Below are 13,914 nucleotides of genomic sequence, written 5' to 3' on the forward strand. Positions count from 1 at the left end.
CTTTATGAGTATTTTGTCAAAATGACATAATGTACATCCAGATAACTGCATCTAATGTTCAAATAGAACTGTGAAAGAAAAAGTGTAAACTTTGACTATTCATCTCTTTCAAACTTGAATATACAATAGAAACAATAATGTCAGTTATATGTCGCTGGTGTCATCGTGTCATGGTGAAGGTTTTGGTAATTCTGACCTGTGCTTCTACGGCCCATAAAGATATCGAAATTAAATGAAGCATTTACTAGAAGTGATCATGAACTCAAGCACGACAACGACGCATGTGAAGTAGGTCTGTGTCTCTGATCATGTATGATGGAAGAATATACATTTAAGAAGTACCACAAACGGCTTAAGGCAGACTAATATCATATGTCAACATTGTGTTAAGTGAAAACTGTTTGAAGAATAAACACATGAGCGCCGCTGTCTTATGGCTGATTAAATTGTTCTCATGAAAATGTGATAGCACGGCATTACAAGAACGCCAAAAGTGTGCCCGGGATAATATAAAGAAAGCATCCACCTTTTGATATATAAGTTGGATTTATTTCAGCATAAATATTTCCAAAGTGCGACTGTCACAACTTGTAGGATACTTTGTATTATTTCTAATAAAATGACGCCTATTTGCCAAAAAGAGTAATAACATAGCCTTGTCGTGGGATATAAAAAAAACCGGAATATGCTTTGGGACTTCACATGCTTAGTTTGGTTAAGTTACAAAAAATAACTTCTTCTGTCGCCCTCGTTGAATTATCTGCTTTTGCCAATGCCATGTCTCTACGAGTGTCCATATGTCTAGAAAATCATCTAAACAAAGTTTGAATTTTTCAAAGGGGAGCTAGTTCATTCTACTGGAATCCCATAACCCAGAAGCTGAAACCGAACGAACACCGTGTTCATAGAATGCAATTTGTTGTAGATAAACAAACTACAGTTTATCTGCGGTGCCCAAATTGTTAAATAAAAACAAACGAACCGTCAGCAAGTTGTTACAAGGACTCTGTTCCTTGTGTTTTTGATACACTGAAGGACATCTTAGATGAATCTGTTCATTAATTTTCTCAAATATTGTGATTTTAGATGTTATTTTTTCGGAATGTTATGCCAATGTTGCTGATGCCTATGGTTGTGCCAACACATGCTCTGATACGCGCTGCCTTTGAAGTGGGAAATACATGCATCTGGCAACGGTTTGGGTCCTTAGCATCTTTTAAGCATGTTTTGCTACACAGCTAAGTGTCGTCTCGGGTTTTGTTTGAATAGTGTTTAACAACTCGGCAGTCAGGACACACAAAACCCAAACACTGGAAATCAAGCTGAAACAGACGGGAATGATAACGAAGGGAAGAAAAACTTCGATCCAGAGACCTCATTTTCCAAAATTGTCAAACATGAATAACTAGTTCTGTAACATGTTCCAGATTCGTTGCAGTTTAAGTATTTTCATATTCCAACAATTTGGAGATCAATTACAAAGAAATCTGACGAAACGGAATAATAATAATAATAATAATAATAATAATAACAATAATAATAATAATAATGCCGCAGTGCATTTGAATATGGATGTAAAATTGGAAAGTAAAAATATATATTTAAATGATACAGTTTAACCTTTTAGTTTCAAAACTTTTTACAAATACATTTATTCATATACGCTTTTGGAAATCAGATTTATGATCACGAGAAAGGGTTTATACAAAGCTGATCACTGAGCTTATTTAACACTCAGTTTAACAAACAGTGGAAACAGTATCGTGCCACCAATGACAAGACAGTAAAGTTTCTTGAATTTAGTTTATGTGTAATTATTACATGTTTCCGCTCCACGTGGAGAAACAACATATACTGAGTGCGTCAAGGAGGGCTATTCGATAAGATATGAATCATTTTGTAACCAGCTTTGAGAAAGTTTCTGGTCCTATCATTTCCATTACGTATACAAAATACTACTGATTTCATAATACAAGACGCTTTGTTCAAAATGACAGAAGAAGTTATGGTTTTGTGTTGTGTAAAACATCTTACTGTGATTACAATTCCAGCGTCATATCTTATCATCTGTGCACACCAAATGTATATATTACACAGTTGTTACGTCATAACGTGAAAATTGGGATGTGCATAAATAAGACACGGTAACGTCATACATCTATTCATGCCATGTCTATTTTCATGGCATAAAGTACACAACCGAAGCTAGAACAGTTGTAGTATTATGATATTGGCACAACGTTCAAACAGAGTTGAAGCATTATCAAAGAAATAAGTGCCGGTCCTTCTGCAGTAGTAATTACACTTTTCTTTCGGAAATACATCTAGTGACAGATAAATATATTGCAAACGTTCACGGCGATATTACCGATTAAAAGTCCTGTTGTCCTTACAACCAAAACAACTCGAAATCAAACAGGAACATTGAATATTTATTTGTCTCGTTGTCAGGGTTAAATTACGGCTCCTAACGCCGATAATTAAAGACCTGATTGAGGCTGAGAGATACGGCGTAAGATCAATGTGGAGAGAAGCTATTTCCCACACTTTAGATTTTGGTGGCAGTGTAAATAGATCACATGGTGGTTGTCAAAGGCTGACGAAGGAGGAGAACCTCAAAGCTTAGACACGTTCACATTTTGAACTGTGAAAAGAAGAATATGATTTCAATACTTATCATGTTGATAATTAATCGTATTGTCTGGGAAAGACAACACGTATATTGGAATAGGTTATACTACAAGACAAAACAGTGGTCTTTATAATAACCAGTTGTGTTGATATTGTGAGCGGTTTGGATGTAATGTTTAACACTAAATTGTATGATATAGGCATACACTTAGCTCCGAAAGGTTGTACAAATAAAACTATCTGTAGCATAAAGGTAACGAAGACTATTGTGAAAGAGCTTCAACACAAGTACGCTTATTTTGTAAGTGTGCAATTACTAAAACATAATGGCGATGTATTCACGAAACTACGGATATGACGTCAAACTGAACATGACCTTTTCCCTTATGTACCCAGTAGAGAACAACATCATCGACTGGTACACATTAAACCACGTCAAGCTATCCTTCGATTAAAAGTCTGACATGACCAATTAGTAAAAATACGGACTTCATCGGAAAAGTATTAAAGTGTGATTAAAGAACTTCTTCCCCCGGCCGGCACTGAAGATCAAAAGTGCTTATGGAATGTAATGAAAAGAGAAAACCGGCCTTAGAAGATTGTCAAGGAGTAGAGGGCTTGATTCCTAAATTACTGAAATAAGCAAGCCAGGTAAATGCGATGGGATCTAATTATTTATATGCTAATTTCCGCATAATTTCTGGCGGTTTTAGCTCAGATTGTAAGACATGAGCTTTTGATGTCGACAGTATCATGAGTTCTGCTGAGCAAGCGAGGCAATAGACGGTGGCGAAAAGCGAAAATATTCAATCTTTTTAAGGTGACATATCGATTTTTCTTCACGGAGCTTGGCAAAAAATTCTCTGGAATTCTATATGCCAGGTATGAGACTTAAAATGAAGGAAATATGACAACACCACACTGCTTTCATATAATACCACTCGCATTCTGAACTTTTCTAATTAAAACTGACATTAATTGCTATTCATAAATCAAAGCTTTTTATAGAAGGTATCTTATCTCATATCTTACGTTTCGTTTAGTAGACAGACAGCTATGAAATATGAAATGAATGTCGATATCTTTCACATTATCGTTGAGGTTAAAGATTAAATACTGTTGCTAATCATTGATTGTGGCGAATGCCCGACAAATAACGTCGAATATTTGTCGCAAAATATTGTTCACTGTAATGATGATATGACTCCTTCACATTGATAATCTGCATTTTCACAAATGGTAACGTAACACAACACAGTGAAAACTTAAAACTTAGTCTTACTCTGTACATATACAACTATTATCAAAATATGTAGGGACAGAAAACGGAGTTTTCACTCTATGATTGTTGAACGAGTGTTGTGAATGTGTATTCGGAAACGTACGTATATTTTCGTGAATACAAAATCAACGTTATATCATTTCACTCTTGTGCAGTCATCTGGATAAGTCCATGATTTGCACTGGGTCGATTCGCACATGTATGTTGGTAAAACAATAAAAGAACGTCCAGATGTTATAGCTTCGTTAACAAAATATAATTACATTTCATAGAGGCCTCGTGTAGAAAGAACCACCCCAACTCAGACCGCCTAATACAAACTACGCCATAGATGTATGATCATTAATTATCAAACACATTGATCGTCGAAGCACTAGAAGTAACAGATATTACTGTTGGTGTTAGTTCTCTGATGCATGACTTATGATTAATTATTGAATGTCTTAAACACGGCAGAGTAACCAAATATAAACGTAGAACCTAACAGTTCAGACGCACGTGCATGGATGCTTACACAATGCAAGTCCATAACACCAGTTTGCTTAAAACACAACTCTAAATTTTTTAACATCGTCTCGGTCAGCATGATTCTGACTGATTTCTCACCAAATTACATATGAGACAATATGTCTGTTGTTGTTCAAATAACACAATATTGATTAATATTCCCTTCTGTGTCTTCTGTATCTTAATCATAAATAAAACAGATCGAACGGATATACTCACATCTACAAATAGTTCTATATAGTTTGCTCAAATACCCGCCTACATTATATTCAATATAACATTAGCTTTCATAAAATGTCTTTTTCAATTTGTGTTGCACCTTATATGAGAACCCTTATTAACCTTATCAACAAAAATAAACAGAAGGGTTTCTCCTCTGTCAACATAACTTGATGATCCTTATTTGATGCAAGTAACAATACCATTGTTAAAAGTTGATAATACAAAAATCAAGAAAATGAGAATTCTTTATAATATTCCCATTTATGGTGTCTGTTAGAAAAAATACAGGTGGCATAATATACAGTGCATTGGCGTATAGTAAATTTAGAAAAGAAGAAACTTGTCAGATATTATCATGCATTATCCAAAGAAATATATGATTCTACTTGATAATGGATTATAATGAATGTCTTACCTCGTTTACGTGTATGTTTCTTAGCATTGCTTCCACTGCCGGTGCTCCCAGCATCACTGTGGTTGGTGCTATTAGGGCTCGTGTCTTCCTCTGGAGAACACAACAAGATATAAATGAGAATCAGAGAAGCTAGGCCACTTCATATCTGCCATATTAGCACGTTGTTCTTCGAATACATAGCAACAATGATAGATAGGACCGTCGCCAGTCTCTGCCAAACGCCAGGAAAGAGGACCAAGACAAGGAGATACACTATAGCCCCAGGCTTTTCATACTGTACACACAGAACGGACGGCTCTTTGCCACTACGGGAGTGAGATCGCTCTTTAGTCTTACCTGTAAGTAATTAATCGGGACAGGTAAACGTGAATGCATGTCTCATCTCCATCTCTGTATCTGAAGTTGGTCGAGACACGTGATAGATTGCTTAAATCCTTCAGACATGTCAACTCTTTCCCTCCCAGCTTAATATGCATATGTGTCTGTGCAACGCTTAGCCCCTACCATGGGAATCTTTTCATACTATAAATGTGTAAAAAATGAGTATCTCAATAGTTGGAGTGTTGATATCCAGTTCCATGACATAAACGCACTCACACATTCATAAAAATTATGTCAGGTAATGTGACAAAACACGTTCCGCATCAAAATAAATGCAACGTCCTGGTTTGATAACTGTTATGAAATTTGCTTTGAAGAAACCCAATTTCATTACTGTATTAGCTATTATTTCATTTTTTATGCTGGATGGAGGCCTAGGTTAAATTGTTTCCCATAAAATGGAATTGTTTGTGACGCTATGTTAATTGAGAAAATTATGGTCAAGATCGATTAGAATGATTGATTGTCGCCTGAATACTTTGTTTACATTTTCACTAGATGATCACGTGATCAAAGAGATGTTTCCAAACCTGATATGGCATTGGTGACAGTTCTGTGAATTTGATTCTAAAATAATCGATCAAAGCTACTAGTCAGTCTCAGTGACTTGAAAACATGGAATTAGTGTATGTGAGGGATACACAATATGACACTTACATTTTAAAACAGGATAGCAATTAAATTAGCGGGCCGTCTTAACACGCGTGTACATCTACATGGCCATTACAGAATTTAATTGCCTCATACATCGTACTTAGCTTGCTAGTGGCCTGAAGTTACAAGGAAAGTAACGACTGAAAAGGAAAAGATTACAGTGGGAATGAGAATGTTACTTTTGTGGACGTTACTACTTGAAAGCACGACATCGAAACCAGAGAGAGAGAGAGAGAGAGAGAGAGAGAGAGAGAGAGAGAGAGAGAGAGAGAGAGAGAGAGAGAGAGAGAGAGAGAGAGAGAGAGAGAGAGAGAGAGAGAGAGAGCGGTTGAATAGATACACTGGTAGAGTAATGCATTAGATTAAATAATGCCATTAAATACCTATATCTTTACCGTTGCTTTAAACCAGATCACATGCTGGCAGTGCTCATTCCTATACTGTATAGTGTAAACACGTCATTTTCATACAGTTGACAGCATATGAAATGATTTTTATTGAAATCACAAATTAATCTTGGAGGATAAGAAGGAAATGACGCTGAAAAATTAATAGTCACCTAATGAGAGCGTCTGCATTTTGTTAAGGCTACCATATAAAACGTTTATCCCCGATCCGAATCCCTTTCGAGATAGCAGCATCCTTTTGGACAGCGCCAGGCCTCTGGTCGTAGCAAACGATAAAATATTGCGGGCATCATTATTCAAAGGATTTAGTTATAATTACAGTCGACTTAGCAAGCGAAATGTTGAAAATGCATGAGCAGGGAGCTGGGATAAGGGAAAGCCCCTTTGTCAATTAGCACTGAAGTCTCACATGAGTCGAAGGAGAACCATGGCTAGGTTCTCCTAACCACCAGTATCGCTAGTCACTCCGGACTCTTGATTTCTATCGTCTTAATTTATTGATGTCGAGAGATCTTTAAGACGGTGTTCCTTCTATTGGCAAGTATTTGGTATTCATTACAATTTCGACACTTCTACAAGGGAGGACTTAACGGAATTCGGACACGGCACTTGCAAATCTTGACACAGATCGGTATCATAAGGACGGGGCTAACTACAGAAATCGTTCAAGTCATAGAAAACCCCTAACTTGTCTCTTTTAGCCATTTGCTACGACAATCCTGTGTTTCGCGTCAGGTCAACTTAATGTTTCCATGTCTGAAAACGTGATCGTACACAGTCCGATTTTATCGGAAATGGCCAATTTCTTCTAACGATTGAATACTCCGTAAGGCGGTGTTGTTTCGTCGCCATTTTCCTGACATCCCGTTGAGTTGGGCGTATGCTATTACCTCAGATTCTACCAGTTTCTCTTCACGCTGAGAAAAGCTTTTCATTACTCCTATATGAATTTTATCATCGTCTTCTTCATACCAGCTGCACTATATAGAAGAAACAGCTCCCTGAATAGCACGGCTACATAGCTATACAGACAATAAATATAATAGAAAATAACTCAAGTCTATACCTTAATCACAGATTTTTGTATTGTTGGAGCCTACATAAAAATGCCCATTAAGAAGGTTTTAACCCGTTTAGGAAAATACTTCGGCCGTGGATGTTCCCAAATTCAAAGCAGGAGTAACGTGTAAACTGTAACTGTATCGTGAAAAACACTAACAAATCGAACTGGATTCTCAACAAAAATACACACATGTTTACACTTTTAAATGTAATCTCTTTGATCAATGTATGTAACAAACATGTTTTTAGTGCTATCATTTTGTAGGAAAATACTATATAACAATTTAGACGTGAAGTAGAATGGTAAATGTACTAGTACACAAATGTTATAAAATATAGTGTTCTGTAAAACATTTTGGATCCAGTAATACTAAAAAATAAAACAATTTATTCAAGATGTAAAACGCAGTTCCTTTTCAATCCATATTTAATTCATCCATTGAAATAATATGCTCAATATCCTGTTTATAGGCTATTTTTGTATTTTCAGAAATATTGATATATATGAATATATGAATTAAACAAATGTGAAAAATGAAAATCCAATACTGGTATTCATGTAAATCAAAACATCTTGAAAACATTGCATGGATCAAATGTTGATTGTGTAAATGGGTAATGCTTTATACGACACTTGATTGTATGGTCAAGATAGATGATAGTGACGTGTAACCTAATTGAAAAAAATATTCTTACAGTATTGAATTACTTTTTATTTTACGTGAAACGTATCAATGACAGAAAACGTGAAAAAAGAGAAAGTGTTTTACACCTTTAAATCCCCCAGTTTGGTTTCATGACAAAATAACCACAGGACTAATATCTCATGAAATAACATGAAATATGAAATTGTGAGAAAAACATCACATTCGATTACAGATTCACGGTTGAAAATGGCCGATGTTTACATTTGTCTATAAAAGTTCCCTTTACATTTCGTAATGGTATGTCTGTATATACCACTCACAAGGGCTCGAATTCACGTGGTACTAAATCTATGATTTGTGTATATGTAATAAATGGTGACAAACCTTTAGCAGGCATGGCGTCCTCAAACTGTGAGCTATCCAGTTTGCTTGTCAGTTTTGTCGTCTGCTCCAACAAACACTTGTTCGCGAGAAGATAAATCCAAAGTCGTGTAGTAGTGGTTTACCGGGCGTCCATGCAGTCTCCGGAGGTTGGCCACACTAGAAGGGTCTGGAGGGGGTAAAAGAACCAGTGATTTACTCGCAAAATACCTAAATTATATTGTATGAGGTCACACCTGAATTGTCGTGCTCGGTGTCTGAAATACAACATCCCGTCGTTCTAATCGCTTGTAATAAACATGGCCGACGGGAGGAGATCGTCAACGCTCACGGACCAAATCAGATGCCGTTTTCAGCCTTGAGGGAGTTGAGAAAGATTGGGCTTCAAACTGCCTGTATCGTATGTCCTCTGTTCTACACTGTGCCTACGCAACGGCTCATGCCCAGGAGACGATAATTCCTCTCTCACGCTAAACCCACCCTCGGGTTGGTCGCTGAATGTTAATAATTACCGGATTATATCAACAATTTGTCCGCTGATAAGCCTGCAAAGGCATAAGCGCTTGTTGTGCAATTTAGGACGCAAGGTACGCTCAGCATTTGGATATTATTAAGTATATTGGGAACACATGTGTTTATGTCCATACCTGGACATATACATAACAGTCTAGTATCAATAATGTCATTCATTCATCAGCGAAGCCACCCGAAATGCTACAACAAGTCTCACATCATTATGAGAACGGGTCACAGAAAAAGTGCATCGTTGAATATTGTCCAGAGGTGTTGAGTCTGGCTGTCCAGTGGTCGTGTCACGCTGTGACGAAAACAGAGCTAAGTGTGACTTGTCACATACTTCAACAGCTAGATAGACCGAGGCTGACTTACATTCAGGCGAGACAGTGTATCAGTTTGACATCAACTTCCTAGGAAAGGTGGGCCACGCTAGCCTGGGTGTCCATCCTACACTATATCCCTAAGGGTAGGAGGAATCCCGTTCAATACAGGGCACCCGTGTATGTAGTAGTAGTATCACCTCCATGCTATAGTGCTATAGTGTCTCAGATCGTGGGTTGCCCCTCTACAGCTGAGGAGCTGATTGGCCGGGGAACAATATCACTAGACTTCTCATGAAAGCGGCAGTCCATGCAGGCCAATCGTTCACGCTCGGCGTTCTAAGCTCAATGGAACTAGTTCGAGCTCTCGCAAATGCGTTCAAACTTATCGTGAAATGCAGACGACAATATCTACATATCCTTGGTCACGAAAGAAGAAGAAAAACTAAGATAAAACGAGGAAGAATGCCTACTTCACCACATAATGAAATCGATGAAATGGATTCCCGACTCCTAATGCATTTCCATGTGAAATTGGATTGTTTTTTTTTCTCTCCCACAGTGTAAGCATAGGATTGTAAGCAACAATGAACATCACCAAATTATGCGTAATGTCTGTTTCACAATTGGCTCAATGTTTGTTCTGTATATAGTTTCTAACACGTTGTTGTTCTGACACAAACAGTGTTATTGATTGAAATGAACATCACCTTGATCCTATTCAGAAACATAGTTCTTTTATGCATTTGACACTGAAAGATATTTTCTTGTTTCATTCAAAGCATTTCTTGACATTTATGAAATTTGCATACAAGTGCATGCCATTTTATCATAACTATTCTGAAAAGGCATCTGCTCCCCGACAAAAAGATATGTTTCTCGTCAACTGAAGTCGACCATTTATCTGTGTCAGCTATTGAATATCATTTCAGACCCACAGAGTATCAACAAATATGAATTCAGCGGAACGTTTGTGTGAGGATGGTATCGTGTGATGTTCATAACAAATGCATACAACGTACTGGGTAATGGAGTCGACGCAATGTTCTGAGGCTTCCAAGGCCCAACTCCACCACCAAACCTTTACCCCGTCACGGTTGAGAAGGGTACAATCAATCCAGGATAGGTTACCCTATAATCTATACACGCAAATACTAATAAAATAAGAAGAAATAGACTGTGAATACAAAGTTGGGATGATGGAGAACGTCAAGGGGATTTGTAGTGCTTCACGATGTGTCTGTGTATAAATGATAAGGTACATTGATCTTGCTGTCAATCAATGACTAGCAAGGATCTGCATAGTAATGACCTCACCGTGCATTTCACTGTACCTACTGCAATATCCCGGCATGCACATTGTTGCCTCACAGCGATATACAGGAATGCTGGTTTGATGGTATAGTATCTTATATAAAGAATACGGATGCTTCATTTAGCTCTTTCAGTTGTACGAGTGGAGATTCGGTGGATCTTAAAGTGACATTTTGAGCTTCCTACAGATGATACTGTTTCTTATTTTTCTTTTTGTTAATGCAATATCAATATATCTCACAACAGTGGGGAGAATGAATGAAGCGAAATAAGCAAGTTTAGGGTTATTTGTATGTGTTTATGAAAGAAGATAATGGATGATGCTCAAGTCAACTTAACTCAATTTAACTCAACGATTGACAAGTGTTGTCCGTACTTGAAATAAATAGTTCAAGATGATACAGGCATTATTGTCTAGGGAGACACAGACAAATAAAAGATTAAACGACTTCGCTGAAAATTGCCATAAATTCTTTCGATGTTTCTGTATAGTAATCATTCATCGTACTAGAAAATAATTTTGCCACAATGTCGTCTGGAAAATCTTAAAAGCATGATAATATTAAGATAACGATTCATATTTGACACCATATAGTAAATGCTAAGTCATAAGATATGTTAACAGTTACGGTTCGATTTGGTCATATCCATTGGGATTAATAGTAAATATGAGGATGGATTAGGATTAAGGATCCAATCAAACAGGACCATTTACTGAGCTTAGAGCTGAAGTCGAGGTTTAATCCAATAAAGACTTTACAAAAGATACATATATACATATCTAATTCCTTCAAGTGAATATACACCATTAGCGATTGTGACAAATTGGTTTTGACGCTTGAGTTAATGCTCGATTGGTAGATGATATATTAAGAGACTATTATTATCTGACATTATTGTAGAGTTGGGCTATCTGTTAATACCATGCAGGTGTTATTTCAGATGAGTATTTGTGTTAGGAGAAAATAAATGTAACATATAAAAAACCAGGCTATGTTGTCAAACAGATACTTTTTATCATCTATTTGCATGAAGCATTCAACATATTTAAAACATAAAGTACCGGTATAATTTTCAACGGAATATAAACACTGGCTTTGAAATGGACTTGGACTGTTTTCTCCATTATTTTGCATTCTTGCAAAATTCTATTATGTGCTCTTGAAAATTTATTCATTCAAATCCTTAACCAAATTTGAATCTTCGTGTTTTGATTATGCGGATGGTTTAGAAAATAAAACACGAAAATTTACACTAATCATGGTTTTGGATTACATGTTGAAAACAGGCCTTGATTACTTGATAGCCATAAAATGGCACTCGTCCCTCTATGTTAAATTGCAAAATCCCTGAAATTATTGGTTTGAAAGTCGTCCGTATTATTTTTGTAACTAAGACGCCTAACGCGAGTTGTGACGTTGACAGGCACACCAGATGGGGCAGAACTGTCGTAAGGCAACAGAGGGGGAAAAGAGCCTTAGGCACATACTCCTTACTAATTTAGGGAAAAGTGTCAGAGATTTACTCACCTCCTTGGGGTCTGAATCATTGCGTCCCAACAAGTTTAACTAGTACTCTCTTTGTTTTCTTGTTTCAAGATTAATCATGATGATATGTATCTTATTCACTGTCTGTATCATCTTCGCTTTCTATCAGTAACACCCCTGATAAGTGTTGACATCGTTGTAAGCACTTATTTACTGGATTAGTCTAGTAGGATTAGGAATGGAATAGAGGCGTTTGCCTCACTTGTAATAGTGAGGACATCTTTACAACAGTGTATTGTGGGAACATGAATTGGGAACTTATAATCGGATATTTTTATACAAATATTTTCCAATATGCGTATTGATTTACTGGTTATGGATAATATTATGGGTGGTGTATTATATGATATATTTTAATTTCTATATCAAGGTAGGTTTAGAGTAACTTTGGAAGAAGATTTGACAACTTTCGTCACGTTGATACTGAAATATTGATATTTACTCCGGTTTTACTGAGACAAAATATTTCATCAAATGTTGCTTGGACAGTCTATAAGGAAATATGAATATATCTTTATTGTTGAGTAGTATTTCTCTATGTTGTAATAATATTCAGAGTTTAAGCAGATTTTTTTCGGATTTTCCTTATTCCTGGGCTGAGCTTTTCATAAACCAGATTTAAATACTGCCAACAAATCATAACACTTTCATATAATACGTAGGAATATGTGTTGCTTTGAGGTTTTCATAAACGGCACGTGTGTACGCCAACTAATCTTTTAAATGTAAATAACGGTATTAGATATGTGTTTTGTTTGGGTTTGGTATGAGATATTAAAACGGACTTTTCGGCGACAAAACCATTTCCCTAATCATAAGAACTTTCTGCAAAAAGCACAGTCCTTGTATGATTCCGACTTTATCATAAGTATGCTTTTATAAATCACTATCAAACAGTGGTGATACCAGGTGTTCGTGAAAAGATGAAGCATTATTAGAGCAAGTATATTCTCAATAGTAGAGCAAGTTCCTATTCCTGCGGCATGAAGGTAAGGAGGGCCAGATATGGAGATTACAGACATTTATCACCGCTTGTAGCAATATACTAACGATTAAGCGAGGTCTTGAAAGGCTATGCCTTATCGTTTCTGATAAATATTACGGTAAAATATGATATGCATCTTGATGAATGATTTGTGTCAATTTCACGGATAAAAAGATCATATTGCTAACGGGGAAACTTCTTGCAAGCCGTCTTCTGTATTTCCCGTCTCCGCTTTTGGAAGAAACCGCTCCAAGCGAGGGACTTGCTTTTGATATTGAGTGTTTGTCGGGTTAGTTGTGAGCGTCTTGATTAAGTCATCTTAATTGTTGCGGTTTAAACACTTAACGGACACTTAATAGGGTCTTTAGGGTCGAAAACCTTAATCGGTGGGAGCGATTAAGCAACATCGTTCTGGAGTTTATTTACATGACAAATGGAAATATAAACTTTGTAGTGTTTATACGTTTGCCCACAACACAAACCAAACAAACATCATATCATTCAATACTTGATATGTATTCAATCATAATGGTCCTCAAATGCAAGTATTGATTAATGTTTACCAAAGAATAATTCTATCTGATCTAATAGTTGAATATAAATAAAGGAATTTGGGCCAAGTTCTTTCAAATTAAAGGAATTG

General features: G+C 36.5%; 1 protein-coding gene across 9 annotated transcripts in view; it reads right to left on the bottom strand.

Annotated features, from left to right (window-relative positions):
• LOC139462190 (paired box protein Pax-6-like) overlaps positions 1–13,914 on the bottom strand; it is an 88,726-nt gene that overhangs the window by 33,553 nt on the left and 41,259 nt on the right. For 5 of the 9 annotated variants that reach the window (XM_071243755.1, XM_071243756.1, XM_071243757.1 and 2 more), the window contains 2 exons: positions 8,593–8,758; positions 5,058–5,147 (listed from right to left, as the gene is read on the bottom strand). In XM_071243755.1, coding sequence (XP_071099856.1) covers positions 5,058–5,147; positions 8,593–8,605 — 103 coding nt within the window. In that variant the 5' untranslated portion in view covers positions 8,606–8,758. Of the gene's footprint in view, positions 1–5,057; positions 5,148–6,651; positions 6,731–8,592; positions 8,759–9,477; positions 9,651–13,914 lie in introns of those variants that run through there. The other 4 variants (XM_071243758.1, XM_071243751.1, XM_071243754.1 and 1 more) reach the window with 3 other exon arrangements.

This window comes from Haliotis cracherodii, unplaced genomic scaffold (genome assembly GCF_022045235.1).
Source record: "Haliotis cracherodii isolate W230 unplaced genomic scaffold, xgHalCrac1.p SCAF_15, whole genome shotgun sequence".
NCBI lineage: Eukaryota > Metazoa > Mollusca > Gastropoda > Lepetellida > Haliotidae > Haliotis > Haliotis cracherodii.